The sequence below is a fragment of the Sorex araneus genome, chromosome 3 (assembly GCF_027595985.1).
Source record: "Sorex araneus isolate mSorAra2 chromosome 3, mSorAra2.pri, whole genome shotgun sequence".
NCBI classification, from domain to species: domain Eukaryota; kingdom Metazoa; phylum Chordata; class Mammalia; order Eulipotyphla; family Soricidae; genus Sorex; species Sorex araneus.
This window is the reverse complement of record NC_073304.1, coordinates 212,393,065-212,420,993: the sequence shown is the minus strand read 5'-3', so window position 1 is coordinate 212,420,993 and position 27,929 is coordinate 212,393,065. Positions and strand designations below refer to the sequence as shown.

The following is a 27,929-nucleotide window of genomic DNA, read 5'->3' as shown; positions in this document are numbered from 1 at the left end:
AGGCATTAGAACAGATCGAAGCAGGGAGATGGAGCTCTGACCTGGCCCATTGGTCTCTGACCCACTGCACTCACCTCTATACTGAAGCTTCTGGGCTCGGTTGTTTGGACAGTCCTTCCCCTGTAAACTGAAGTTGATGTTGGTGCGAATGCAGCGGTTGTTGAGTGGTTGGACAGGCCTGAAGTTGTCACTCATGCTCAGAAAGATCTGAGATGGCTGATTCTGGCTGAGCAGGCGCAAGGAATGCATCTGACAAGAGAGAAACAGTTGTGAGAAACTCTTTCTATCCTCCTATAAGCTCTACGGAAGGAATAAGACCACATTGACTGTGCCCAAGCCAGACTGTTGGCTCCGTGGAAAGGGTGTACAAGTTCTCCTCCCTTCCCCATTCTGAGACCCTTGTTTTGTGGGTTCAATGGTGCTGGAAGTCTCATGCCCTTATACATTGAGTAAACCTTCTTATCATGTTCATCTCTAGATGATTCAATTGCTCTCTCATCCTCAAATATCCACCAAAGAAGAAGAAAATAAAGAGAGGTATTCCTCAGGGTCTCTTCTTTCAATGATGGTCAGGTTCAGTCATCTTCAATAACTCATGGTATTATTCCCCTTCATGTGTATTATCCAAACTAGAGTGTTTGATCCAAGGGTCAGAGCTAGCTAACTTAGATGAATCTAATTCCTTTTCTGAGCACATCAGGCCAGGAGCTGGGTGAGTCCCACCCCAGAATTATGAAGCAGTAAAGACTCTCTCGTTGAGTAGAACATGAAGGAAATGTACTATTATTGCCCTGGTTCTGAAATATATTTATCTTTTAATAGAGAACAAAAACCAGTCTATTCAAACATGTTTCTCTCTAGCATCCTTTTCACTGACTTGCTTTTGAACATGGAGTATGCTTGGTTAACTAGGCCTTGCTCAGGCAGGTGGGAGGCTTCTAAAATTACTTCATGCTCAAACTTTTCAGATGCTGCTTCTTTAAACATAAATATGATGATTTGAGTTGTAACTACCTTCCCCCCTGGTCTCCCCGTCCCCCGCCTCACTACCCCAGTGAATACATTTAAGTCTTAAACCTTGGTACCTTAGGAGAAATCTTATTTGGGATCAGGGTCATGTTTCGAAGGAGTTAGTTAAGAGGAGTTTGTTGGAGTTTGTTGGGTGCTAATCCAAGATGACTGGTGTCCAAATGCAAGTGTGGATTTGGCCAGAGACATGCAGAACACCATGCAAAGATGGAGGCAGATTAGAGCAAAACTTTGACAAGCCAGGAAATACCAAAGATTGTCAGAAAAATTCCAAAATTCCAATCTCCAATAAGAAGAGATTCTTTTTCACCTCCCTGAGAAGGAACCATCCCTAACAACTTACTAATCTTGAATTAAACTCTTAAGAACTGTAAGGTTGTATATTTTTTTACAATTCATAGTACCTAAGACAGAACAGGCCTGGCAAAAGAATATACTAGGAACTCCACAAACCCTTCCACGCTGGCTTCCCCATCAGCTGAAAGGGCAGACAGACTCACCTGCATCCTGGTAATATAGACAGGCTTGTTCATTATTATCCAACTGGCTGTCTCATAGCAAGGTGGGATAGTCATCGACCCATCGTAAGTAATGAAACTAGAAGTCTCTGGGTATAGTTCCTCTATATTAAGTCCCTGTAGTAAATAGGCATCATCTGGAGAAAAAATAAGAGTAAAGAATTAGATTTCTTGAGAAAATGTTAGCATTGTTTATTTTTTTTCCCCTTTCAGATTTCAGAAGACTGAAATCTGGTTGTATTAACAACTAGTACCCTCAATCTCCATGGTTTCAACAAAACTCTTTTTTTCTTTCTTCTCTTCCTTCCTTCCTTCCTTCCTTCCTTCCTTCCTTCCTTCCTTCCTTCCTTCCTTCCTTCCTTCCTTCCTTCCTTCCTTCCTTCCTTCCTTCCTTCCTTCCTTCCTCTTCCTTCCTTCCTTTCTTCCTTCCTCTTTCTTTCTTTCTTTCTTTCTTTCTTTCTTTCTTTCTTTCTTTCTTTCTTTCTTTCTTTCTTTCTTTCTTTCTTTCTTTCTTTCTTTCTTTCTTTCTTTCTTTCTTTCTTTCTTTCTTCTCTTTTCTTTTCTTTCCTTTTTCCTTTCCTTTCCTTTTCTTTTTTTCCTTTCTTTTCCTTTCTTTCTAGACCACGTTGTGACGCTCAGGGGTTACTCCTGGCTGTACACTCAGGAATCACTCCTGGACTGCTGGGGAATAAATCCGGGTCACAACATGCAAGGCAAGCACCTTACCCACTGTACTATCTCTCAAGTCTCTACACTGCTTGTTTGCTTATATATACCTCCATTATAGGTTGGATAAAGGCTTCCTCCATATCATTGTTGTCTGTTCTCTGGGACTCTGGTCCTATAAGAAGACCCTCTCTGGTCTCCTGTGAGTTGCAATGGCAGGCAAAAAAAAACAACAACTAAGTATGTTGGATATGTGTTGGCTCTTCAAGTTCATATCCCATCTCTTGCCATTTTTGCTGTTATTTTGGTGGCCGAGGAAGTCACTTCACCAAGGTTATCAGGGATACAGGGACATACATTCCTCCTATAGAGAGGACACTGTATTTAGGTGACTACAAGTATAGTCAACCGCACAGCCAAAAAAGAACCCAGTTCTTCATTGTGCTTTCTGAAACCTGGACCCACAGAACAAATAGTGAAATACATAGTTAAGGTCTTTAAGAACTGTTGAAACATTGCCTGGTTATCATTCTTATTTATTAGCACTGTGATTAAAAGAGCACTAAGAGCATATGGCTTGAAAGGAAAGTAAATCATAAGATTTATGATTCTATCATAAGAGTCAGTAGCTATAGTTCAACATCTGATCAAATTTGTGTGCATCTTCTCTCTCTGCCACACCTATATAGCTAGTTTTTTAAATTAATAGTTTATTTTTAATTAGTGAGTCAACGTGAGGGTACAGTTACAGATTTATACATTTTTGTGCTCATGTTTCTCCCTTACAAAGTTTGATAACCCATCCCTTCACCAGTGCCCATTCTCCACCACCAGTAAACCCAACATCCCTCCCCCCCTCCCCAGTCCCGTCTCCCCCCACCCCACACTGCCACTATGGCAGTGTATTCCCTTTTGTTCTCTCTCTCTGATTAGGTGTTGTGGTTTTATATAGCTAGTTTTTGATCTTAGACTTATTTGAGTTGTTAGCACTCATGGTTCTTTTGTAATTAAGCGTACTTTTATAATGACATAAGTGCATACTAGATTATGGAAAAAAGAGATAATAAACAAATATAAACAAAATAAATAACAACTCAAATAATCAAACATCAAATAAACAATTCAAACAACATCAAACAAATTTGATGTATTTTGTCATGATTTTTAAAAGTGAATGCATTGGCTATATGAATTCATAAAAATGTGATGTACTGATTTTCAAAAATCGATACCTTCAATGAACCTCTTATGGGCCACCTCTCCTATGAGTCTGTCTTCCCTTGTTTATGTACATTCTTACTCTCTGCTCCTGCCTCCTAAACAGCATGTATCATTCTTCTGACCTTGTTTTCCTGGTCATTCCTTCTTAAGATCTATTGAAGATCCTTCATTTTTTCCCACTTGCTTTTTTTCAGTGTTGGTGTTTCCTGGAGATCAATTCAGAGTCCCCCCTTCCCCGCCCCCACATCTCACCCCTACTCTTTGATAATCAATCTTCACAGGGCATCCCATATTTATTCAGGCCTTCCACTGCCCTCTTTCTCCCATGTTTCCAAATCTGTTTCCAAAAGTATTATGCCCTCTGGGTTGTTCATGATTGTGTGCCTCTGTGATTGATCCAAGAGACCAGGAGTGTGCAAGGCAAGGACTCGAAGCCTGCTGGCAGAGGAATGAGACTGATTCCTCCAATCCCCATAGATCAATGTATATCTCATAACGTTTCATGTATATTCTCTCATCCATGTGCTTAAATCCCAGTGAAAAGACTAACTCTTTGGTGTGTGGTGTGTGGTATAACTTCTCAACTTCAACACACACATACACATATAAAATAATGAAAAAGGACTTTCACATACAACTGCAACCTAATACTGACCTACTGAGATTGGTCAGGCTGACAGTAACATTATTGTTTACTGAAAAATAAAAAGACCCTGAAGATTGAATTGGTTCCTGCCCTCAGACACAGAATTGCCTGGCGACCACAGTGCCCTCTTGATCTTCAAATCAAGGTCATTCATTCATTTAATGACTGTTTACTAAGGACTCTGTGCTGGCCACAGGGCTGTCCCCTGAAGACAGAGTGGAAAACAAGAGAGACATAATGATCCCATTCTAGTTGAAAAGACAGATAACCAAAGACAGAATAAATATGTATAGACTCTGGTATAGCCAGTGGTGCCTTGATAAGTGTTCCTTGCCCCATCTGCACCTACTGATTGATCCTGGGCATTGATGCAGCTCATCCATTTTTTCAAGGATCCCAACCTTCCCCATCTCTTCTTCCAGGAATTACACATTCACCTTTCTTTGATTTTAAAAAATAAGGACTATCTTGGTTTAAGGAAACTGGATTTCAGTGCGCCTTCACTTGTCAGTTGTATGAGGAACAAATCAATGGACCCAGTGATTTGGAATGATGTAAATAAAACCCCTGTTTGACTGCTTCATCCAAAACCACCTCCCCAGTCTCTGACCATCTTGATGGGGTAACTAACCTTTCCCAGGTCTCTGTTTGAGAAATTGGGCAAGCTGGATTTGGAGACCAACTCTAGCAGAACACACTTGCTGTCACTTTCCATTTAAGTGTGTCTGCCTTTTCATCAGCACAAAACAAAACAAAACAAAAACAAAAACTATGGAGGATCAGGACAGGAGTGACAGAGTGATTGGAACAAGACTGGATGGAGTCCAGTGCCCTAGACCAGGTAATCTGACTCTCAAGACAAAGCAACGAGACAATAGCACAGACTTGGGAATTAGATTCGTATCAATAAACTTAATATTGAGTCTTTACCATTGGACTCTTGTTTATTTAGCTTCTAATATGTGTCAGGCTAGGTGATGGCAAGCTGGAAATAATCAAGAGAATGCATTGAGGGACCGTAGAGACAGCATGATCTATCTATCTGTGCCGGGCACACAGAGAGGCCATCAGTTCCGGGGCTCAGGAGAGAATTAATTGAGGAGCTGACCTGAACTGCATCTTGAATGACAGCAGATCATTTCCTCCCGCACTCTGTGATAATGCAATCATTGCGGGGTTTCTAGTCTTTATTCAGGCCTTCCACTGCCCTCTTTTCCCCAGGTGTGCAGCCGGTGGGGGCTGGGGTGGGGGTGACTGTCAAGGACACCATGGCCATCGTGCAAGAGAAAGCACTAGGTGAGGAGAGAACTGGGGCACCCTCATGTGAGGGCGCGTGGCAGAGGAAGGGCTGCAGTGAGCCATGAGGCTGGTGGGGTCAGCGCAGGGGATCCTTCTCTGTGCTGCTGGGAGTTTGGGACTCAGCCTGTGGGCAAGGCGGAGCCACTGAAGGGTGGAAGGAGGGGAGTAGTCAGATCCGATTTGCACTTAATGAGGCTTGCTCTGATGGTGCTTTGGCCTAAAGATGAACGTCCTGAATGAGAGAAGGCGGCACCCGGCACGTCTTCATTAAAGGTCAATGTGATTTGTTTAACCAAGCTTGCACACCGAGCATATTGGGTACTCAGGCATGCTGCTATTATTGTATTTTATTTCACTTGGGCCGGTGGGGAGGAGACAGTAGGATGAGGGGCCTTCCAGGCATGACTAAAGTAAGAAAGAAAAGAGCATTTATGTTCTTCAGAAATCATGGCTAGCTCTGGGTAGCCTCCCCTGTAAGGAAAGGGTTAGTGTGGGGGCAGGTTTGAAGGACGAGGTTTAAGGAATTGCCCCCCCAAAGCAGACTAACACTGTTCTCCCCCTCCTTCAGAGGTCCTGCCAAGGGATTCCTCTATGTCCACAGCCCCTGCCTCCCGAGGGCAGCAACAGCCGTTTACAAGGCCCTGCCCTGCGCTGCTCTGTTCTTGCCAACCATCCCGCTCACATGCACTCCCCCCGTTGCCCTTTGGTTGCCTTAGCGATGCCCAGGGAGGGTGTGAGCTTGCAATTCAGTCCTGAGCGGAAGCTGGTCAGGATGGTGGACACGTGGACAAACCTCGCTGTCCACGTTACTGGTGTAGCCGGAGATAGCCATGACAGAATGTTTGTGTCTTCTATTTAACAGGTTGAACTCCCACCCTCACGCCCCCCATGGCATGGAATTAGAGGTGGGGACCTTTGGGAGGTGGCTGGGTCATGAGGGTGATGGGATTAGAGCTCTTGGACAAGCAACCCAGAGAGCTCTCTCCCCCTCTTGCTGCCGTATGAGGATACAGAGGAATTTTGCAACTTGAAGGAAGACTCTTAGCAGAAACTGACCGTGAAGCTGACCTCCGTGGGCCTCTGAACTCAGACTTCTCGAGGTGGGAGAAGCTCATTTCTACAGTGCTCAATGCAACCTGAGTGCACTTTGAGTGCCTGCCTGGAAGATTTATCTGAGGAATACATGAGATCATGCTTTTCAATCCGGTGGGCATGCAGCAATTGCCCAGAGTACTGTGATCCCTCTTGCTCCCTGGAGAGTTCTTTCCTAACTTCTCTGCAATAACCACTTAGTGACCCATGAGAGGGCCCCTTGATTCTCCCCAACTGGGTACATTTTCACTTGATTTACTGAGTTGGTGTGCCAAGAATTGCTTCCCTACTTGAATGTGCCCACTAAGCTGGGAATTTTGGTAGTTTTGGCAGCAGAGGAGAGAAGGATCTCCATCCTTTAGCTCTGAATCCCCAAGCCCCAGTGTGAGGTCCCCTACATATGGGTGCACAGTAAACATAGGATGAATGGACTAAATAGTTTCTGCACAGCCACTGCCCCTGCTAGTGAGCTGGGCTGATAGGGAGAGAGAAAGGTGTAACATGATGTCAGATGGTGGGGCAAATACTAGAAGGTCCCAATCCACAATGTTGTTTATACAGGTTGCTCACTACTACTCCACATAAGGTACATCCCGGGACATCAGGGTAAGACTGATATTCCATGGCATTCCCCTATTTATACACCAAATACACCTGAATAGTCCTTCTTACGGTGCTAGAATTGGTGTGCCTTTAACAAGGAATGTTCGTATTCAGGCTTACCTCTCTGTCCCGAAGTCTGGCATTCAACAGTTCAAGTGATCTATCTTTTAGGGACTGAATTTTGAAAGTCGTATGTTGCTTTGTTACACCCCATCTCTACCCATGAGACTGGTTTATTGTGGTTGGCAGGGCAGTGGACAAGCCCAGCAGTTTTCAGTTCTGGTATCAAAGAACACTGGGATCTCTTGAGTGACTGACCGGTCAAAGAACCAATTACTCCCCACTGATGATCATGTCCTCGGGTGCAGCAGTCAGTGGTGCTTGGGGGATGATATGGATGCCAAGGATTGAAGCTGGGTTGTACGCATGCAAGGCAAACACCCTACCCGCTCTACTATCGCTCCGGCCCCTATGATTTATCTTCTATTAATACATGGATACCAATTCTAAGTTGAATTTTAATTTTCCTTCTGTTCTGTTTTTTTTTCCCAAACCTGGTAGTGCTTGGGGGCCACTCCTGGCACTTCAAGGGGTTCATGAGGTCCCTCTTAGTGGTGACCAAGGGACCATGAGGTGCCAGGGTCAAACTGAGCTTTTATCCTGAAAAGCATGTGCTCCAGCCCTTTGAGCCATGTCCTAAATCTTCCCTGTTTAACAAGAAGCACTAATGAAATGCCTCTGAGAGTGAGGGAATCATTTGCTTAGCCTACACTTCCAAAGCAGTCCCTGGCAAATGCATGGGATTTACTTGTGGACCCCCTACGAGACTGAACACTACCTGCTTTCTGCTTATGAAGCTCCCATTCAAAGAGAATGCTGTCAATGAGAAAAGGCAGGCAGTTCCAAGATCAATACTGGACTTGCTTCTGATCAATACGGAACTACTTGGCCATTTTCTCCTATGGAATGACATTTCCTCTTATAATCGGAGGCAAATTCAACGGAAATGGAAAAAAAGGAAATTATCTAAAAAAAAAGTCAGATGATTGTTTTGTTTTATAAAAACAATAAATGAAAAAAGGGCCCCAGAGAACAGAACTCTGGGAGGTAAGCTGCCACTTTTCTGTTTCTTGATGATTGGAGTTAGTGCTTTGACTGCAACATGCAAAGTGTGTGCTGCATTTTGCTTTCTGCGCAGAGTTCTAAAGCCATCCTTTTGAAATGAAACTACAAGTTCAATTAAGCATAGAGAAAGACTCCGGGAGCAATATGCTTAAACTCCCTGGTGATATTTCATCACAGTTAAGTCGGCGTCCCTCTGAGGAGTGAGTACACAGAGCTCTTTCTGAGGATCAGAGAAGTATAAGGCACTTACAAGTCTCTCTTCCTTGCTTACACCTTCATCTTTCAGCTAGGGCTGAGTGGCAGGGACTTTTGTGTGTGTGTGTGTGTGTGTGTGTGTGTGTGTGTGTGTGTGTGTGTGTGTGTGTGTAGGTGCGGGGTGACTCAAGCAAATTTATAAACATGTTTAATTGAAAAAGTTGCTTGAAAAGCTTGGACCACTTGCCAAAACACTGTGTTGAAAAGTTCTTCAAATGCCTACGGTCTGGTCCCTGTCCTGTTCGGAGGAGATCTACTCAGATCAAATCAGGCTATCTTTAATTTGAAATCTTTGATCTTTGGGGTTCTCATTGGACCAAAGTTTACCATGGTACAGAATATCTATGAAATGAATAGAGCATGTGATATTGAAAGAGAATTAAGCCACAGAAATGGTCCACTGTCCTCGAACACTGGAAGAAAGAAATCTTGATATATGATGTAGGATTATATATATGGATTAACTGCTCTATCTTATCCATTTAAGAAGACTCTTTGCATGCTCCTACTCACAATTTCACTGTTTGAAATTGTCACTTAATAAAAAATATAAAGCTAGCCTGATGAAATCAGGTGGATACTAAAATGCTAAGAATGCTACCTTTGATGTAATGGAGACTCTGTGCCTGCTAATTAACTAATGGGAGGAAAATGGAGGTGTACTGGCATTATTTCAATATACTACATTAAAAAATTAAAATATCTCATGTAAATTATTGATAACTAGGCCTAAAATTCCACTCAAAAAATCCATTTTTCAATGTCACGATTTCAGACTTGACCCTCAATCTATTGAAGGGGGAATTTAACTTTAATAAAATGGATTTTCTTTAGACTTTCTAAATTCAGCCTGAAATTAATTCAGGCTGGTCTTTTCCATTGCCAGTCTGAGTTAGTGAGCGAGTTTTATAAGATTTGCTTACATATATGAAAGCTAAGCTTCCCAGGGAAATAGTAGGACATTACCATCCACAGTATGGAACTGGACTTCATTTAAAGTAAGCAAGCTCTGCTGTCTCTGTGCCTGATATTGTCTTTACCGTGAACATAATTTTTATTGGCACCATAATGACCTGCCTGTCATCCTTCAGGATCCTGGGCTTCACTGCCGCATACCTTAGGATGACTGGGAAACATCCAGTATTATTCTCTTTATTTCATTGTCTAGGCAATCAACTTATTCCTTTGTTTAATCCTACCCGCATACTCCCAGTATCAGTATCAATGACCTCATTTGACTTGTGAGGAAAACTCATCTCAGAATCAGTAAGAAACATGCTTCAAGTCACATAGCAAAGGAAATGATAGTGCTAGGAACCCAAATCTACTTAGCTTCATCTCTCCTCACAAGAATACATTGTTTCCCTGAGTATGGTAGCCTTCACCACCATGGTTTCTAGATCCCTAAATTCCCAAGGTTCTCCTTTCTTCTTTTCAGAGATTCCTTTTTATTTTTATTTGCTTTTTGGGTTACACCCAGTGATGCACAGGGGTTACTCCTGGCTCATGCACTCAGGAATTACTTCTGGTGGTGCTCAGGGGACCATATGGGATGCTGGGAATCAAACCCGGGTGGGCCGTGTGCAAGACAAATACTCCACTGCCGTACTATGGCTCCAGCCCCTTCTCTTCAGAGATTAACCAAAATTATTTTTTAATTGTTCTATAGAGTGATTTTGCACAATGTCACCCCACCTCCCATCATCCAATCTACATTCAAACCAGACAAAGGAACTGTGACCTACCAGCTGCCGTTATGTTGTTATTTTACCCCATGCTTCCATGCTAGCTCCTGCCTCCCTGTCCTTCCTCTGCTAGCCCACGAGCCAGACACATAGGAGCCTCTCTGGGCTGGGAGTGAAAAGCTATCTTTAGAAATGATTTGCAATAGAAGTCACGGAGATTGGAGCTGCTCTTTCAAAAGTAAGAACATGTCCCATCCTTCTTCTCTATTTAGGCTCACTCCCATGATTTCATCTGGGTTTAAATGCCATCTGGATCCCAGTGACGTCCACATTTATAGCTTTAGTTCTCGCTCCTGAAATCCAGACTCACACGCCAACTGCCTACTCCCCACCTTTTTGTGGATGCTCCATAGACATTTCAAGCTCAACATGTTCTTAGCTTCTGATTCCTTCCCACCCCTAAGTGCTTCATCCATGGTTTCACCCTATCTCTGTTGATGGAAGAGGCTTCCTCCGAGGTTAAAATACTCAGTCTTCCTTGACTCCTCTAAGTCTCACATCTCACATATCTGAGCTATCAAGACACCACTTATCTCTTCCTACAAAAATACCCCCAAATTTCTTATGACCATCCACATGAGCCTTCTTTGAGTGGCAGCATCTCATTTGGATAGTTAAATCATCTCCCAACCTTGCCCCTCTAGAATCTAGTCTTAAGCAAACTACCACAGTGATCCTTTTATTAGCAGATTATATCATTCTTTGTGCCCAGTCTTCATGTGACTTCTCATTACAACTGCATCCAGGAGAAAGACTGGCTCCATGTAGAGTAATCTCTATCCTTCTCTGGTTATAAATGTGCACCTAAAACAACAGTTAGCCACTGTCCCTCTGAGTCACATTGCTTTCTTCTTATCTCATACCAAGGGGTAACTTGAAGTTGCTGAGAGTTTAGGATTGCATGACATTGAACTTTCAAAATGCCTTTAACTTCTGTGGTTACTTAAGTCCCTTTCGAGAGGAAATAAAGGCAAAAAGCGAAGAGATGGCTCTTCAGAAACAGAATCAAAGTCAGAATTAATAGAAGAGGCTGATGACAAGTTTAGTGTAATAAAGTATCAGCATTAAAACAAATTTGACGTCCGCCATATTATGAGGACTTTTAAGCAGGTATGAACTCGGTGGCGTGGGAAGAAAAAAAAAAAGAGGCTGGAACTAAAATAGTGGGACGCATGTGGGCAGTCTCGGGCCGGGGTGATATCTGTGCGTGCTCCGCCGAGATGCGACCCAGGTGGCCACATGTTTGTGTGGCCGCTCTGCTGCTGATGACCACAATCCAGAGGCCAGCTAGACTACTTTTGGTACCAGCAACTGCTTCCACCAATGTCTCTAGACTGTGAACTAAGCCATACCCCCATGCTGCCCCAGGAAGGGAAATGATGCAATTTCTAACATAAATCTCCCTGGACTTAATTACTAAAATACTAAAATGCAGAAATCCTAAACTGCACAGCCACTATCGCAGCCGTGCGACTTCATATCTCTTCATTCTCAGCAATGGAAAACTATCAAATGCTTCCTTGTCAGCAGGGCTGTTTTTTTTTGGGAAACATCAACAACAATAGTGAATTTTGTGTTGAAATATGGAATGCAATCAAGGTAAAGAGAAAATGAAGTGAAATTTATCAGCTATGCAGGCGGGGGTGGGGGGTGGGGAGGTGGGAGGTATACTGGGGTTTTTGGCGGTGGAATATGGGCACTGGTGAAGGGACGGGTGTTCGAGCATTGTATAACCGAGACATAAGCCTGGAAACTTTGTAACTTTCCACATGGTGATTTAATTTTCACTGTCACTGTCATCCGTTGCTCAACGATTTGTTTGAGCGGGCACCGTCTCTCATTAAGAGACTTATTGCTACTGTTTTTGGCATATCCAATACACACGGTAGCTTGCCAGGCTCTGCCACGCGGGCTTGATACTCTCGGTGGCTTGCCAGGCTCTCCGAGAGGGGCAGAGGAATCAAACTCGGGTTGGCCGCATGAAAGGCGAACGCCCAACCACTGTGATATCACTCGATTTAATTAAAAAAAAAATTTTGAAGACCTCAAAGTCATGCTGTTCATGCTTCTTCTCCTTTTAGTTTGCAGTCTGGCTTGGTCCTGAACCCTGCCTGGTTGTTTCTTAGGGAATAACACATGATAGGAACACAAAAAATTACCTTTGAGTCTGCACTCACCCACTATAGAAGAGCACACTGTTAGGAGCTGCTCACTCCCTTCCCATGCATGCCCACTCCATAGGAGGATTTTGATGTTAGACTTGGCCACATCAGTTGATTGGCCAGTGGAAAGTAAGCAAGACCGTGTAAATTTTAAGCTTAGGCCCTTAAGCATCTTGATCCATTTCTCATCTCCACCAGAAGAAGAAGCTCTTGCCTTAGACAAGGGCTGATCCCAGAAAAATGGGAACCACGCTGCACCAAGCTGCCCAAGCTTATCTACAGACCTGAAACTGGAAGCAGAGCTACCCAAAAGACCCACAGAGAGAGCAGTTAGCAAGGGGTCCATGGGAGTGCCAAGGTGAGCATCCCTCAGAACACATCCCCTCCACCCCCCACTGTGGAGAGCCTCCATGGAACCTGCTTCGTGAACACCTGTTTCTTGTTGGTTGCACCATGCTTCGTGAGCAACACCTGATGGGGAATCAGGATGTCTTGTCACGCTCACAAGTTATGGCTGGTTTATCAGCTGCAGACACTTGAGGGCAAACAGGCAGGGAGAAGTATATAAGGGGGGAAGTCACCTAGCTAGTCGGTTCTCCCTCATGCGTCCCCTTTTCCTCCTTACTCCACGTCCCCGTTCCTGATTTCTTCTCCAACGCATGAGAAAGTTCCTGAATAAATCGCAGCCAAAAGGATCTCCGAGTTGCGTGTTTCTTCGCTGGACGAAGCGGCGCGCGACACCCCACCACACACTCATTGTTAAGTGACTTCGGAAGTGATTTGTTTGCACAGTGGTGCTGGGCAGAGGATGTGGAAATGCACAGCTGGTTCACTTGTTCCTGGCGCTCAGCACTCTGCAGAGTGGGTGCAGCATCTAAGTGAGCTGGGCACAGTGTAGCTGTGCTGGGGTGTGACTCTAGGTGAATGGGAGAATGGGCTGGTTGGCAGAGTAGAGAAATCCAGAGCAGGGGTTCCCGTGTAGCGCAGAGGGAGGTACGGAGGTGATGGATTCTGTCCTACTTCCAAGTGTAGAAGCAGGGTACAGTGGGTAGATGTCTCCAAGCAGGTGACATGATCTCCACTGGACTGGGGGGGGGCAAGAATTAGCATAACCTGCTGCTGGATGGAGAGCCGGCCAGGCCCCTGTTTCTCACCCTCTAGCTGTTTCCTAGTGCCCAGAATCTCCCCTGCTTGTTGCCAGACCAGCCTTCCCTGCCTCAGGGAGTTTAGCCTGAGGGAAGAATGCTGGCGGTTTCCTGCTGGGCAAATCAATCCCTTCCTGCCATAGTGTCCTCCATGGGGCATCATTATCCCTGCAGTGTTACTCCCTCTAGGCATATGATAAAGGTGCAACCTCCCATTATTCCCCAATGGGTAAGAGTACAAAATACCTATGATTAGGGTTCTGGAAACTGTTTCCACTCTCCATGTGGGGTCTCTTTAGTTGCCTTTCTTTTCTGTTGGGTCTGACAGGCAAGGATTAAGAGAGACAAAGGAGGGGCTCCTGTTTTCCTCAATTGACACATCTAGGAGTGAAGGAGTGAGTCTTCAGAGGCCAGAAGGCACTTCCTCAACTTGTCTTCAGGATAAACTCCCCAGACCCTTCAGGATCTGGCTGCAAACCCTCTTGGCTGCCACTCCATCTGTTCCTGTCATTGCTACCTTGGAGGCCCATTCATTCCTCTGCTCATTCAGGCAGGACCAATGTTTGCTGGGTGGACTGTTGGTGCATCAGAAGCCAAAGACAGAGACAGTTCCTTGAGCTCTTCCTGGTCCTTGGAAAGCTCTCCAGGCTTTTGGAGAGGCTGGTGTCTAGGTTTGCAAAGCCCATTCCCCAGCCAGCCCCACCCCCTCCCTTCCTCCCCCTCCCTCTTGGAAATCCTTTCTAATCTCTGCAGTCCTAATTTAAATTGTAATGTGTGACTCATAACTTGTAAATGATCTTAACTGCAAAAACCAGAAGACCTCTTGATTTCAGGGAAAGAATGTTGTCTAACATCCCTTGACATAACCAAGATTATACTTCCCTTTGAAAAATGATACCCTTGGGGCTGGAGTGGGTAGGGCATTTGCCTTGCATGCGACCAACCCGGGTTCGATCACCAGCATCCCATATGGTCCCCTGAGCACGGCCAGGAGTAATTTCTGAGTGCAGAGCCAGGAGTCACCCCTGTGCATCACTGGGTGACAAAAAAATAGATACCCTTGCTGTACTGTAACCCCAATATCATTCCTGTGCCTTGGTGCCATGCTGTAACCTCAACATCATCTGTACTTGATGCCAGTGACTATACTCTCTGTCTCATCCTAGATCAGGAGTCATGTGCCCCAAAGATGTTTTATATAAGTGCGCTCTGGAACCCCTGGTCCCCAGGCCAATCACTTCAGGTGCTTTGCCTAACTTTGGTCCTTAGCCTTGCCAGCCAATGTAAATAAAAATTGTGTTTTTTCACCAGATTCTGTCTTGCTGTCCTGATTAAGCAGACTTTCAGTTATAACAAAATGACACCTGCATTGTGCAATCTTGCCATGTAATTCTGTGCAGATTTTTCTGGTCGACATTTGTTTCCCAAAGAGTTTATTTCCTATTCTTAATGCTGCCCTGTTATATGTGTATTTATAATCGGCTCTGATATGCCTGTCTCCTCCATTCCAGGGCTAGAGTCTCAAAGACAGGAAATGTGTTCTATAATCTTTCCATCAGTTGGCGTTCAGGAGCTACCCAATTAGTTTTTGTGGAGTGAGTGAACAAATGAATGACAGCTTTGGGGGTTGACATTGCTGTTCCTTCCACTCTTGCCCCAGGGGGTCCTGAGTTCCTCTGGGCCTGCTGGGGTAGCAGTCGGGAGGAACACTTCCTTTCAATTAGGCAAATGTTAAGTTTTCCTTAGCCACAAAATAGCCATCTACCCTAGGTCCCAACAGCATGTTGCTCCCTGGCTGTCCAGCCACTGCCTGCACTGGGACTGAAGTTACTCTTGGAGAAGGCCATCCTCCTGATAACACAGAACCCACACGAGGCTTCCACCTCTCCTGAACTGCTTAATACTGATCAGACCGGAGCTGTGCCCAGGGAGAATAGGGAAGGAAATCCCACTGGAGATGGCTCTGAGGCTGGCAATCTGTTAGGGGGTGTGCTGGGCTTAATATGTGATTTCACAGCTTTTCATGGTTCCTAAACTGCAAATCCAAGATGATTTGAAAACCTTTAATTTAATTTTCATGCCTTTCTCATTAACAAAAGTTAAATGACTTCATCTTTGTGGGCAGCTATAACGTGGGTTCTTTGCACACACATCTCCCTGGTGGAGCCATCCAAGTGTGCACAAGGCGACGGTTCCACGGCGCGTGGATGAAGAAGGGGAGGGGTTTGGCAACATCTTCCTTCATTCTCTGAGGGGAAGTCCCATCTCCCTGAGTGTCCTGGCTTATTCATCACCACCACTGCCCTCTCCTGACACCAATCTTTCCTTCCAAGGGAGGAGCTTGCTGCGAGCCCTTATGGTACGGCAGGCAGGCTGGTATATGGCCCATCTAGACTCTGGAAGCCTTGTTTGGTGTCTTTGATGAGGCAGGACATGCATGGATGCTGTTAATCCATGGATGAACGATTATCCATTCCCGAGTCAGGGAGTGGCTCCCTCTATGGTCCCTCCTGCCTTCTCCTTTCCCATCATCACTGCAGGTTGATGGAGCAGATACCACGGGGCTCTGGCCCATGAAGAGCACATGGGGAATACAGTTGGACATCTTTTTTTTAATTAATTAATTTTTTAAAATTTTTTAAAAAATTTTATTGAATCACCATGAGACAGTTACAAGCTTTCATGTTTGGGTTACAATCTCACAATGATCAAACACCCATCCCTCCACCAGTGTACATTCCCCACCACCAATATCCCCAGTATACCCCCCCTTTCCCACCCTCCCCCTGCCTCCATGGCAGACAATATTCCCCATACTCTCTCTCTCTACTTTTGGGCATTATAGCTTGCAACACAGACACTGAGAGGTCTGTGTTGGTCCATTATCTACTTTCGGCATGCATTTCCCATCCAAACTGGTTCCTCCAGCCATCATTTTCTTAGTGATCCCTTCTCTATTCCATCTGCCTTCTCCCCTCCGCTCATGAAGCAGTCTTCCAGCTATGGGGCAATCCCCCTGGCCCTTGTATCTACCGTCGTTGTGTGTCAGCCTCATGTGATGCTACCCTACACTCCACAAATGAGTGCAGTCCCTCTATGTCTGTCCCTCTCTTTTTGACTCATTTCACTTAGTATGATACTCTCCATGTTTATCCATTTATAGGCAAATTTCATGACTTCATCTCTCCTAACAAGCTGCATAGTATTCCATTGTGTAGATGTACCAAATTGAGCTTCCATATGACCCCGCAATACCACTTCTGGGAATATATCCCAAGGATGCAAAAGAGCACAGTAGAAATGACATCTGTACTTATATATTTATTGCAGCACTGTTCACAACAGCCAAAATATGGAAACAATTAAATTTTTTTTTAGTTGGGCATCTTTTAACATTTGGTTAGTGAAAATTTTGAAGCAGGCAGATAGACTGGGAGGGCTGGCAATGCAGATAGACTGGGAGGGCTGGCAATGAATTCTCTAGAAGTAATAAAACCAAGATGTGATTTAAAGAAGTCATTCTGTCACTAGCCTTAAAGTAGCCAAACAGCACGAAGACCAGTTTCCCTTTGTGGGCCCAGGAATGGAGGCCCAATAAGACTCTGTTTGGCATCTGTGCCAACCCCAGAGAAATCCGGAGTCCTACAGGATATGTTTCAGAGGAACAAAAAGCTGTGACGGGGGGTGGGGGGGGGAAAGCTGTGACATTATGTGACGGTGAGGGGCCAGAGAGATAGTCTAGCCAGTAGGGTACTTGCCTTGCACATGCCTGACCTAGGTTCAGTCCTCAGCACCCCATATGAGTCCCACCATGAGTGATCCCTGAGCACCCGCGGTGTGGTTCCAAAGCGAGATTGTGAAGATGGACCTCAAATTTCAAAGTGCTTTTCTTTGATAGCATTCTAGTAATGGGCTCTTATCCATGTGGAAAGTACCATATGAGGGCAGTTTGGGAGAGAAAACTACAAAGCTAACTTATCAATGGCAAGTGGGCACATACTTAATCTCGGAGATTCACCTGTGTATCAACCTGAGATGCACACTTATATCTTTCTCCCTTACTCTTGAACATGTTATTCTCTCCTTCTTCATAATCTCTAAATAAACTCCCTTACTTCACTACTTATCTCCTTCTAAAACTTTTTAATGAGGAAAAGTGATACACCTATCATATACCTGAATAAAAGTTAGGGTTGAGCTTCCTTTTCCTGCAAGAGCAGTACCTTGCTTCAGCCTGAGTTCTATAGCTCCCAGAGAAATTGGGGTGGCAGGGATCATTTCCCACACTGGGTGGATCAAGTGTGACTCAGGTGCAGTTTGACAACTGCTGTGCAGAGCTGGTGAAACATGAAATCTGTACCATGCCGGTGCTCAAAGTAGACTTTCATCCTAAACTTCCCCAGGCACTTCTCTAAGTAACTGAAGTGGGTAGAAAGGAAATTGGTAGACTCCTCCCGCCTTGACAGTGACACCTATATTCTCCCCACTTCACATAAGTCACCTGGAGCAACTGAGAATTATGTACTCCTTGGTTCAGAGTTCTTGACGTAGTATTTTAACTTGAAAACATGAAGATCAGGGGCTGGAGAGACAGTACAGTGGATAGGGTGCTTGCCTTGCACATGGAAAATTCTATTTCGATCCCCTGCACCCCATATGATCCTCTGAGCACTGCCAAGAGTGATCTCTGAGAAGAGAGCCAGGAGTATCTCTGGATGTGTCCCCCAAACAAACAAAAAATTGAAATCTGGAGACAGTTCAAATGTAGAAGCTCCTAGATGGAGGACAAAAATCAAATCTCACTTACAATAAGCCCAAATTGCCCCCCACCTGCATGGATTTCATTCATCGCCATGAGTGGTCTCACATAACTGCCCCCAAATCCCACAACTTCTGGGATTGGTATGGGTGATACTACTAGCACCTTTTCTCTCCTCTTCCTCCAACCACATACTTTTGTCTCTTTGTTGCTTGAGGATTATGGGGGTGTAACATCCTGGACGACCAAGGAAATTGGAGAGTCCTCTAGATCAGTGGCTCACACATGGGAATGTGTGATTGCACAATCTGACAGCTGGCTCTACCAGCCAGGACAACTAATGACACAAAGAGAGAGGTAGCCCTCCAACTGAGGCATCCGCTGGGGCTGATGTTGGATCTAAGCTACCTGGAGAACTCTTTTGCATTCACATCATTGGCAAAGACCCAAATGTGGGCAGCTTACATGGTGGAGTTCATCAGTTAGTAGCATCCCCCAGCTCATTACCAATCCTTGGGCTAGTGATGACCATCATTATCATAATCATGATTGCCTCAGACAAGCGTGGATGACAAAGGCACTCTGGGGACTTCTGTTTGAAATGAGCTTCTTCTTAGTCAACCCTGACTCTCCAGAGTGACTTTCTACAGAATTAAAGAACATGAAGCTGAAAGAGGCCCTTAGAGACGATCAGTTCTGGCTTTCTGCCTTCAGACAGGGCTAATCTTTGTGGTATAGTTGCTGTATAGAAAAGTGAGCCAGACTTACTTTTATATGTTATTCTTGTGATAGTATCTCTGTTGAGCATTCGATTAAGAAATGGGTTTGATGAATCAGAAACCTGGAGAAGAAAAGAAAGTGGTTAGTGACTGTGAAGTACTGATACAAGATAGACATCTCTTACATTCACTTATTAATACATGTTTATTGAGTCCTACCATGTGCCAACCACTAAGAAGGCTGGTAATTCAGAAATCAAATAGACCAAGAAACTCCCATCTGGGAAGGAAAACAGGAAGAGGAATATGTTTATGTTAGTGTGAAAAATGTCAGGGTAGACTCATGGATGTGAGGTAAAAGACCACCCCAGTGGAGGGTCTTATTTGGCATAGAGAGTTTTGAACAGGAGACAGGGAGGGGCTTGTTATGAGAGGATGGCTATCTAAGTAGACAGAGCATATGTGTGTGAGCAAGAAGAAAAGTCAAAGGAGATAAAGGTATAGAAGAGATGAAGAAAAGATGAAAAGAAAATCTCTGTGTGTGTATAGCCTGAAATCACTGCTCATCACTTTATGAATCAATAAACCATCCGTTCAGTTAACAATTATTCTTTTTTTTCCTTTTTTTGGGTCACACCCAGTGATGTACAGGGATTACTCCTGGCTCTTCACTCAGGAATTAATCTTGGCTGTGTTCGGGGGACCATATGGGATGTTGGGAATCGAACCCGGGTGAGCCGTGTGCCAAGGCAAATGCCCTACCTGCTGTACTATCACTCCAGCCCCTAACAATTATCCTTCTATTCCTCCCTTCTTCCAGTTTCCTCCCTCCCTCCCTCCCTCCCTCCCTCCCTCCCTCCCTCCCTCCCTCCCTCCCTCCCTCCCTCCCTCCCTCCCTCCCTCCCTTCTTTCCTTCCTTCCTTCCTTCCTTCCTTCCTTCCTTCCTTCCTTCCTTCCTTCCTTCCTTCCTTCCTTCCTTCCTTCCTTCCTTCCTTCCTTCCTTCCTTCCTTCCTTCCAAGAAATATTTTTCCAGTGCCTTTATAGCCATCAGGGATAAGTTCAGATTTAATGTTCTTGCCATATGTTTCAAAATTCCTTCTTTTGGGAAACAAGGCAAGCTTTAAGGGACTTAAGCCAGTGAAACACCTTCTGTAGGTTGTGATGTGCTCCCCTAGCACAGTGCGCTCTATTTTCTTAAGAATCCCTCTTTCCTCAGTCTTTTTTGAGGAGCCATTGTTCAACCTAGTCATTTCTCTCCTACCTTGCTCAGCTCTGCCCTGCTCTGTAATTTACTCCTCAGCTGCTAATCGGGTGTTGTGACACAGCAACATTTTAAATCTGATTTATTCTGAGGGTTGGAAAAATTGCAGCTGATGATGATGATTATTAGACAAGCAACAGGTAATTCTGAGTTTGGAGAAACACACTGTTTATTTTCCCCCGACTGTCTCCTTTCCCACAGAGTTCCCTGCTCATGTGGTGAGGACACGCTCCAGGCACTATTGGAGAGTCTTGGGGGAAGTGAGAGCATCCTAGCTCGGAGAAGAGCCCCAGAGTCAATACACTGCCAGTAGAAGTCAATACTTCCTCAGAAGCCTGATTCTGCTTCTGGTTTGACATTCTCTGAGGCCTATTAAGAGAGTTGAAACTGACTGGGTTGATGTGCCTCAAGAAGGACCGGAAGAAGAGCCAAAATCTCTCCTGGAGGCGGGTAGGGCCTGTGCCACACCTTCCACTTGGTACCTTGGACTCCGGGTACCTGGTGGGTCTGGGCAAAGCTAACATGCGGATGGGACTCTGACAAGCTGATGAAGAAAGAACTGAAAAAATTCCCAAGGTGCACGGGGATGATTTGTGGGTTCTAGTGTGCTGGCCGCAGGGTGAGAGGATGAAATATGGGCTTGGTGTCAGGGAGCTTAAGTGGGAAGTTAATGGTGTGTGATTGAGCAGCAGTTACAGCCAAATCCCACTTCTCCAGGGTCATGGCAAGGGTGGGGGGCTAGGTGGGGACAGAGATCAATAAAACCTACAGATAAACAAGTCTTCTCCTTCCGCCAATAACCCCAACCCTTCTTTGGCTCAGCCTTGGGCCTGGAGGACATCTCTCGGGTCCTAGCTGACTTCGAAGTGGGGTCTCTGTCTCTGCTCACCCTGCAGGGAGCAGGAGGGGGAGGAGGTTGGAAGGAGTGGGGATTGCCCAGGTCGCGTGCCTTTGAGAGATGCCAGCTTTTGTTTGCCTCATTTCTTGGTGCCGGTGCTGAGCACAGGGCTGGCCCGTGTCCTACATTCATTTGTGTTTGGGGATGAGTGAGTGACAAGCCACAGCTCAGAGAGCTCACCGGGGAGCCACTGGGATTGATTCTGTTGGACAAAGACACAAAATGCTCTGGCTTATGTCACGATCGAGCCAGAAAGCCTCAGGTTTGCTCAGGGCAAGAAGAGGCCAATCCCTCAGGGTAAGGCCGGCCCAGAAGATGCAGAACTAGACACTGTCCTGCCACTGATCTCAGGGCATGGACTGTGAGTTCCCCTCCAGCCCCCACAACTCACACACACACAGCATACAACCCGCAGGGAAGCAGCTGGGATGCTGGGATGCTGGGAAGCACGGCGTGGTCTCAGTGGAGTAAGCGTTTCTGCAGAGCTAGTGAAACATGCCAGTCATTGGCCATGGAGGAGGCTCCCTTGCCAGCCTATCAATCACCCTGTCAGCTGCAAAGTGCTTGTGCTGCCTGATGACATTCACTGACTCAGGGACTTTGAGCAAAGAGCATCAGAGTCAGGGGCGGAGGCTGACACCCACCAAAGGCCAGGCACAATGGGAGAAGCTGCTCTGGGCCGAGGGAGATTTCACGGAAAGTCTGGCATTGGGGAAGTCAGGGGAGGGAAGGGGAACAGAGCCCTGGACAAGCATGACCCAGCCTTGTGACATAGGGGCAGGTTTACAACATTGAGTGTAGTTTGTTACCAGTCTTTCAATGCATAGTCATTGCACATTTCATAGAATGATTATTATTGTTGTTATTATTTTCAGAAAAACAGAGGAGATTGCAACTAGTATGTGAAGTGGAAAGAAATTGTACTGGGGGGCCAGAGAGATTAAATGGGTAAGGTGACCCTGAACCACAGTGGGTCTCCCAAAGCCAGGTAGCAGTGGTCTCTGAGTGCAGAGCCAGGAGTAAATTGTGAGCACAGCTGGGTGTGGCCAAACAAAGCAAAATGAAAATGATACTGGCATTACTGAAAACGAAAACCAGGACGTGATGATTAAGTGGTGAAATACGGGATCAATGTCAAAAGTCACTTAGGTGAGGGGGACAGAAATTCAAAACCTGCTGGTGGGTAGCCCGGGCACTAGAGGGGATATCTATATATCTATATCTATATCTATATCTATATCTATATCTATATCTATATCTATATCTATATCTATATAGCTTTTTGGGTCACACCCAGCAATGCACAGGGGTTACTCTTGGCTCTCCACTCAGAAATTACCCCTGGTGGTGCTCAGGGGACCGTACAGGATGCTGGGAATTGAACCCGGGTCGGCTGCATGCAAGGCGAATGCCCTACCTGCTGTGCTATTGCTCCAGCCCCTAGAGGGGATATTTTTATATGTTGTCTTCTTGGGGCTTTCTCCCAGCTCTGTTTCAGAGGCAAACAGTGTCGATTGGGTCATTTTGTTAGAGTCAGGTAGGGGTCCTGTCTGGAATCGGCTGCTGAGACACAGCTTCTAAACTAGTTTCCTTGTCTGTGAGAGGGGGACTCCAAGACAGTTTACTGTGAGGGTTAAATTTTAAAAAAGAGTTATCCAGTGCATGTACCCATGCCTGGCACCCAGAAGCCGCTGCTTATTAGAGTGTCTGTGCTGACTGCAGGGATCTGCAGCACCTGTGTCAGGAGTCATTTCCCTTGGTGTGTACCCTCAAGTGTGAAGTAGGATTGGCCGTTGAAAAACATGCTTCTCTGGACAAAAGCCCCCTCCTGTTTTTGGTAGAGACACGCCTGGGTAGCCAGGACAGCCACCAATCACAGATGTCCCTGCCCATGGGGCCCATTCTGCTCAGATCACAGACAGGCTTGACTGGAGACTTCAAGGAGGCACCATGGGGCCTGGAGGGGAAGGACTCATCGGGACAAAGAACTTGTTGCAAAGTGGCTGGAGGCTTTTGGGGTGGAAATAAAAGAGTGCTTGGGGTGTCCCTGAGCCCAATCTGCTGAGCTGTGATGGTATCCTGGGAGAGCTAGAGACACAGGAGTTGCATTTTCATTGACCATGACCGTCAGCAGATTCCAAGCTCTGGCTGGGGCATTTCTGCCATTCAAGGTCTGAACTTGCCCAGCCCCTGAGCACAGTGATGGCTAGTTTGCAGAATTGTCATGCCCATAGCTGTTCCTTCTTCTATCTTCCTTTTATTCTTTCAATATCGGAAAGATAATTTCTTTCTCCTTTCAATCACTGTCACTGTCACTGTCATTCCGCTGCTCATAGATTTGCTCGAGCGGGCACCAGTAACGTCTCTCCATTGTGAGACTTGTTGTTACTATTTTTGGTCTATCGAATACACCACGGGTAGCTTGCCAGGCTCTGCCGTGTGGGCGAAATACTCTCAGTAGCTTGCCGGGCTCTCCGAGAGGGGCAGAGGAATCGAGTGTTCAAAGTAATTCTTATTTTTTTTCAAAATTCTAATCAAATGAGAAGCAACTAAGTTGGAAATTGCTGTTGAGGATGGGTAGGGAAATGTGGGATGTCCCTAGAATGTCAAAATGCCGGCGTTGGTGATCTTTCATTTTCTCTGGTGGATGCTTATGAGGGAGGGACCCAGGGAGGGGATTATGATACTCAAAGCAGTGGCTGGAGGGAGCCGTTTCAAAAGGCAGAGCTTGGAAGGGAGAGCCATCTCAGGTTTGCCTGGACTCTCTTTTGCCAAGGAGCAACAGATGGACAGACTTTTAATCCAGTGTGTTGTCAGCGAACCACCTGCTTCTCCTCTCTTCCATCCTGAGTCTTTTGAAGCCTGCTCCGATTCAGCAAGCTTCCTTCTCCCTCGGAGAGAGCTGCTTGACTTCTCATGGCCCGGTGCTCTGAACTGAAACCAAATCTTTACATCTCACTGAAAACGCCCTTATTTTCAAACATCTCATGGATAATAAAAGTCAGTAGCCAGGGGGATGGGGTGTAGTTCAGTAGTTCCCTTGACATGTGTGAGTCCCTGGGTCCAATCCCTGGCTGACCCCCCACTCACATGCTCATATGTCAGCAACCTGACCTTCTCGGAGTGTGGGAAGATGTCAAGGTTCAACAAGGGACGATAAATATTTGCTCTTTGTATGATTCCAAAGAGACTGGAGACTGATGTTCTAATTAAGGTGGGGATGGCAAGAGGCAAAGGATGGGTTCATGCAAGATACTTACTTTTATAAATATAGAAACTACCACCAATCCATTTGGGCTCTTTGCAGCTTCTGTAACGTTTGTATATAACTCATGGTTATAGTGGATGAGCTGCACCTGGAAGGAGGGAGAGAATAAGAATTAAGAATAAGAGCAGCCATTCAGCCTTACAAGGTGTGAGGGTTCAGCACATCCGCCCCACACACGGACACGTTATCAGGTATATTGTAAACAATGGGCAAGACCGCCTCACAGTTGAAGGGATTTCAGGGCGATGTGTGTGCAAAACGCATGCACCCCCACGTACATACACCCGCATACAAAAATACCCCGATGTGTTTGCAAATGTTTTCTGGTAGTGATCCTGCCTTTAATAAGCCCATCTGGCTCTGGCTCTGTCCCAGGACTTCTCCCAGACAGTGTTTGTGCAAAGTGAGTTTCCCTTATTAGGAGGGGAACTGGGCTGCAGGGGAGAAGTGCTCTCCCAGCTGCACCCACAGCTGTCGTTGGCACTCAGTAAATCTTCCTCCTGGCCCCGGGCAAGTAGGGAATTGTCAGGTCCCCAGTCAGTGTAGGGAGTCCAGAGGAGACTGGCCAGCTTGCTCGATGCGGCAGTGTTGGCCAGAGAGCGATGGCTGACACTCCCAGTGCACTGGTTGGCCGGTCCAGGTCATCTGCTAATTCAGGTCTTAACTTCAACCTCATGCAATGAAAATCATCCATCTGTGGATGAATCCCCTTGCACAACAGGCTGTGTGGGTGGCAGGGGAAAAAACCACTGTACCTGGGCTCCAGTAAATTCAATGTTCCCTCTAATCTAATTTTTTAAAAAACCCTGTAATTATAAAACATAGCACAGGTGTATGTTTAAACAGATGCCTCACTAACTTAACTCTACCTCACTGAGACTTTGCTTCTTTGGAAAAATTGTATAATTAATCTCTGCTTGGGATTCACCTCCAGCATGGAGTTCTAAAAGAACTGTGTTTCCCCTCCATACCCCCCACTGCCAGTTTGGGGGGTTGGGTCTCAAATTGGGACTCACACATGCAATGTAGGCACTCTACCACTGAGTCTTATCTTCAACCCTTATGATAGATTTCTAAAAACAGGAAAGAACTTGTCATTTTAATAACAAACTGAAAATAGAAAAAAAATGTGATAGTCCCCATTTGAAATTCTAGCACAAGAAATAGAACTATTAACAATTTAGCATATATTTCCAGGTATTTTTGTACTTATAAATTATGCACATCTGTAGAATTTTAAAAATAGAGGTTTCAAAAGTGTAATTTAAAATTTAAAGTTTAGATAAAACCTTGGATATCTAACCTACATATACCAAATCAAGCAGAAATAAGAAGCCTAAACTTGGGGGCAGAGTGATAGTTTAATGGGTAGGGTGCTTGTCTTGCATACAGCCAACCAGAGTTTGATCCCCAGCATTTCATATGGCTCCCCAAGCAATGTTAGGAATAATTCTTGAGTGCAGATCCAGGAATAATACTGACCACTGCTGGTTGTGACCCCCAAAGGGGGGGAAAAGCCCAAATTAATCAATTGAAATAGTAATCAAAAAGCTCTGACAGAGTTGGAGCTATAGTACAGCAAGTAGGGAACTCGCCTTGAACGAGGCCAACCCAGGTTCAATACTTGGCATCCCGTATGGTCCACAGAGCCTGCCAAGAGTGATTCCTGAGTGCAGAACCAGGAGTAACCCCTGATCACCTCTCGGTGTGGCCACCAAACAAACAAAAGTTAATACCAAAAACCTCTGATAAAGGAAAGCCTTTGATGAGAAGGCTTTGCAGGCAAATACCACATATTATTCAAGGAAGAATTCACAATCACAAGTAGAACAAAAGGGACAATTCCAAACTTATTTTATGAGGCTGGCCTCAGCCTGATAACAAAGCCAGAGAAAGATTTTTTAAAGAAAAGTAAACCGATGTCCCCAGGGAATACAAATATTAAAAACTTTCAATAAAATCTAGCAAATCAAATATAATAGGACATTAAAGGAATTACACTATAACTCGTGAAATTTATTTCTAGGATAGAAGGATGGTTCAACTCATACAAAACAATCAATATGAGAAATACATTAAAAGAAAGATAAAAATTACTTGATCATCTCAAATTCAGAAAAAGCTTTTCAAAATGTTCATTATTCATTATAAAGGCTCTGTAAAGGAGACATAGAAAGAACTTACCCCTACACACTAAAGGGGATGTACTAAAAATATACAGCTCGGGTTGGAGCCATAGGACAGCAGGAAGGGTGTTTGCCTTGCATGTAGCTTACCTGGGTTTGATTTCCAGCATCCCATATAATTTCTAAGCATCACCAAGAGTAATTACTGAGTACAGAGCCAGGAGTAACCAGTGAGCATCAATGGGTATAGTTCTAAAACCAACTAACCAAGCAAATAAAAAAACCCATAGCTGGAATGGATGGGGAAAATGGAAAACTTATCCTCTAAGATCTAATACAAAGTAAGGATATTTATTCTTGCCATTTGTTTTCAGTATAGTAGTGAAAGCCATAGCCAGAAAAATTGCACAAAAAATAAATAATGCATCTAATTCATAGAGAAATAAAATTATATTTATTTGCAGATGAAATAAGCAGATATGCAGAACACAGTAAAAACTCATGGCCTACAATACAAAAACAGAATTAATAAATGAGCTCAGTTAACTTACAGTGTACAACTCAACAAACAAAAATTGATGGCATTTTCTATGCTAAAAATGAATTATCCAAGAAGGAAATTAAGAAAAATAATCTCATTTATAATAGCAACAAATGGGATAAAACACTTTGAGTTCAAGATCCTCACCTATGATTTGCTGTGTGAGTTTTTCAAGTTTCTATATGTCTCTGAATCTGTATCCAGATTGATTGGAAAATATTGTATCTGAATACATTGAAACAAAGGATACTTGTTAAATGTTAGGATATAATATAACATCCTATGAACTGATTCCTGACAAAGGTACCAATGCTATATCCTAACATTTAACAAAAATCCTTTGTGAAACCTGTTATAAAAACCTGGTATAAACAGGCATCACATGATTGATACATACTGTTCTGTTCCAGCCTAGTCTTTTTTCAGACTGTGAGCCCCAGCAAGATGGTGAGAGCAGTTCGCTACAGGAGATTCTGTCAGTCACAGGCCCTCTGCCTCTTGCTCTTCATACCATTTCACACTTAGAGCACTTGACTGAAAAGGTCAGAGTTGGCCTTCAAAATGACAGTGACTTTCAAAGGATGGAGCTGGGAGCAAATGTTAAACAAAATATAACTACAACTCACAAATGGGAAAGTAACGTGGATTTGGTGGTGGGGTGTTGGATGACACTGGTTTGTCCTTGCTCCTCCCTCAGGGAGCTTAGGTTTATTGAGTCATTCCCACAACAGTGCCCCTGAGGCTCACCCAGTTCCATCAGGCACTATATAATCCTATATTGCGTTTCCTTTATGTCCTTTATATTTCCTTTCCTTTATGTCACTTGCATGGTTTAGCAACGTCCTTTTTT

The 27,929-nt window shown here is 44.8% G+C and overlaps 1 protein-coding gene across 1 annotated transcript in view; it reads right to left on the bottom strand.

Annotated features, from left to right (window-relative positions):
- Positions 1 to 27,929, bottom strand: part of CA10 (carbonic anhydrase 10) — a 578,576-nt gene that overhangs the window by 2,470 nt on the left and 548,177 nt on the right. The window contains exons 5-8 of the mRNA XM_055132899.1: positions 24,405 to 24,500; positions 19,034 to 19,106; positions 1,530 to 1,684; positions 75 to 249 (exon numbers count right to left, since the gene is read on the bottom strand). Coding sequence (XP_054988874.1) covers positions 75 to 249; positions 1,530 to 1,684; positions 19,034 to 19,106; positions 24,405 to 24,500 — 499 coding nt within the window. The remainder of the gene's footprint in view (positions 1 to 74; positions 250 to 1,529; positions 1,685 to 19,033; positions 19,107 to 24,404; positions 24,501 to 27,929) is intronic.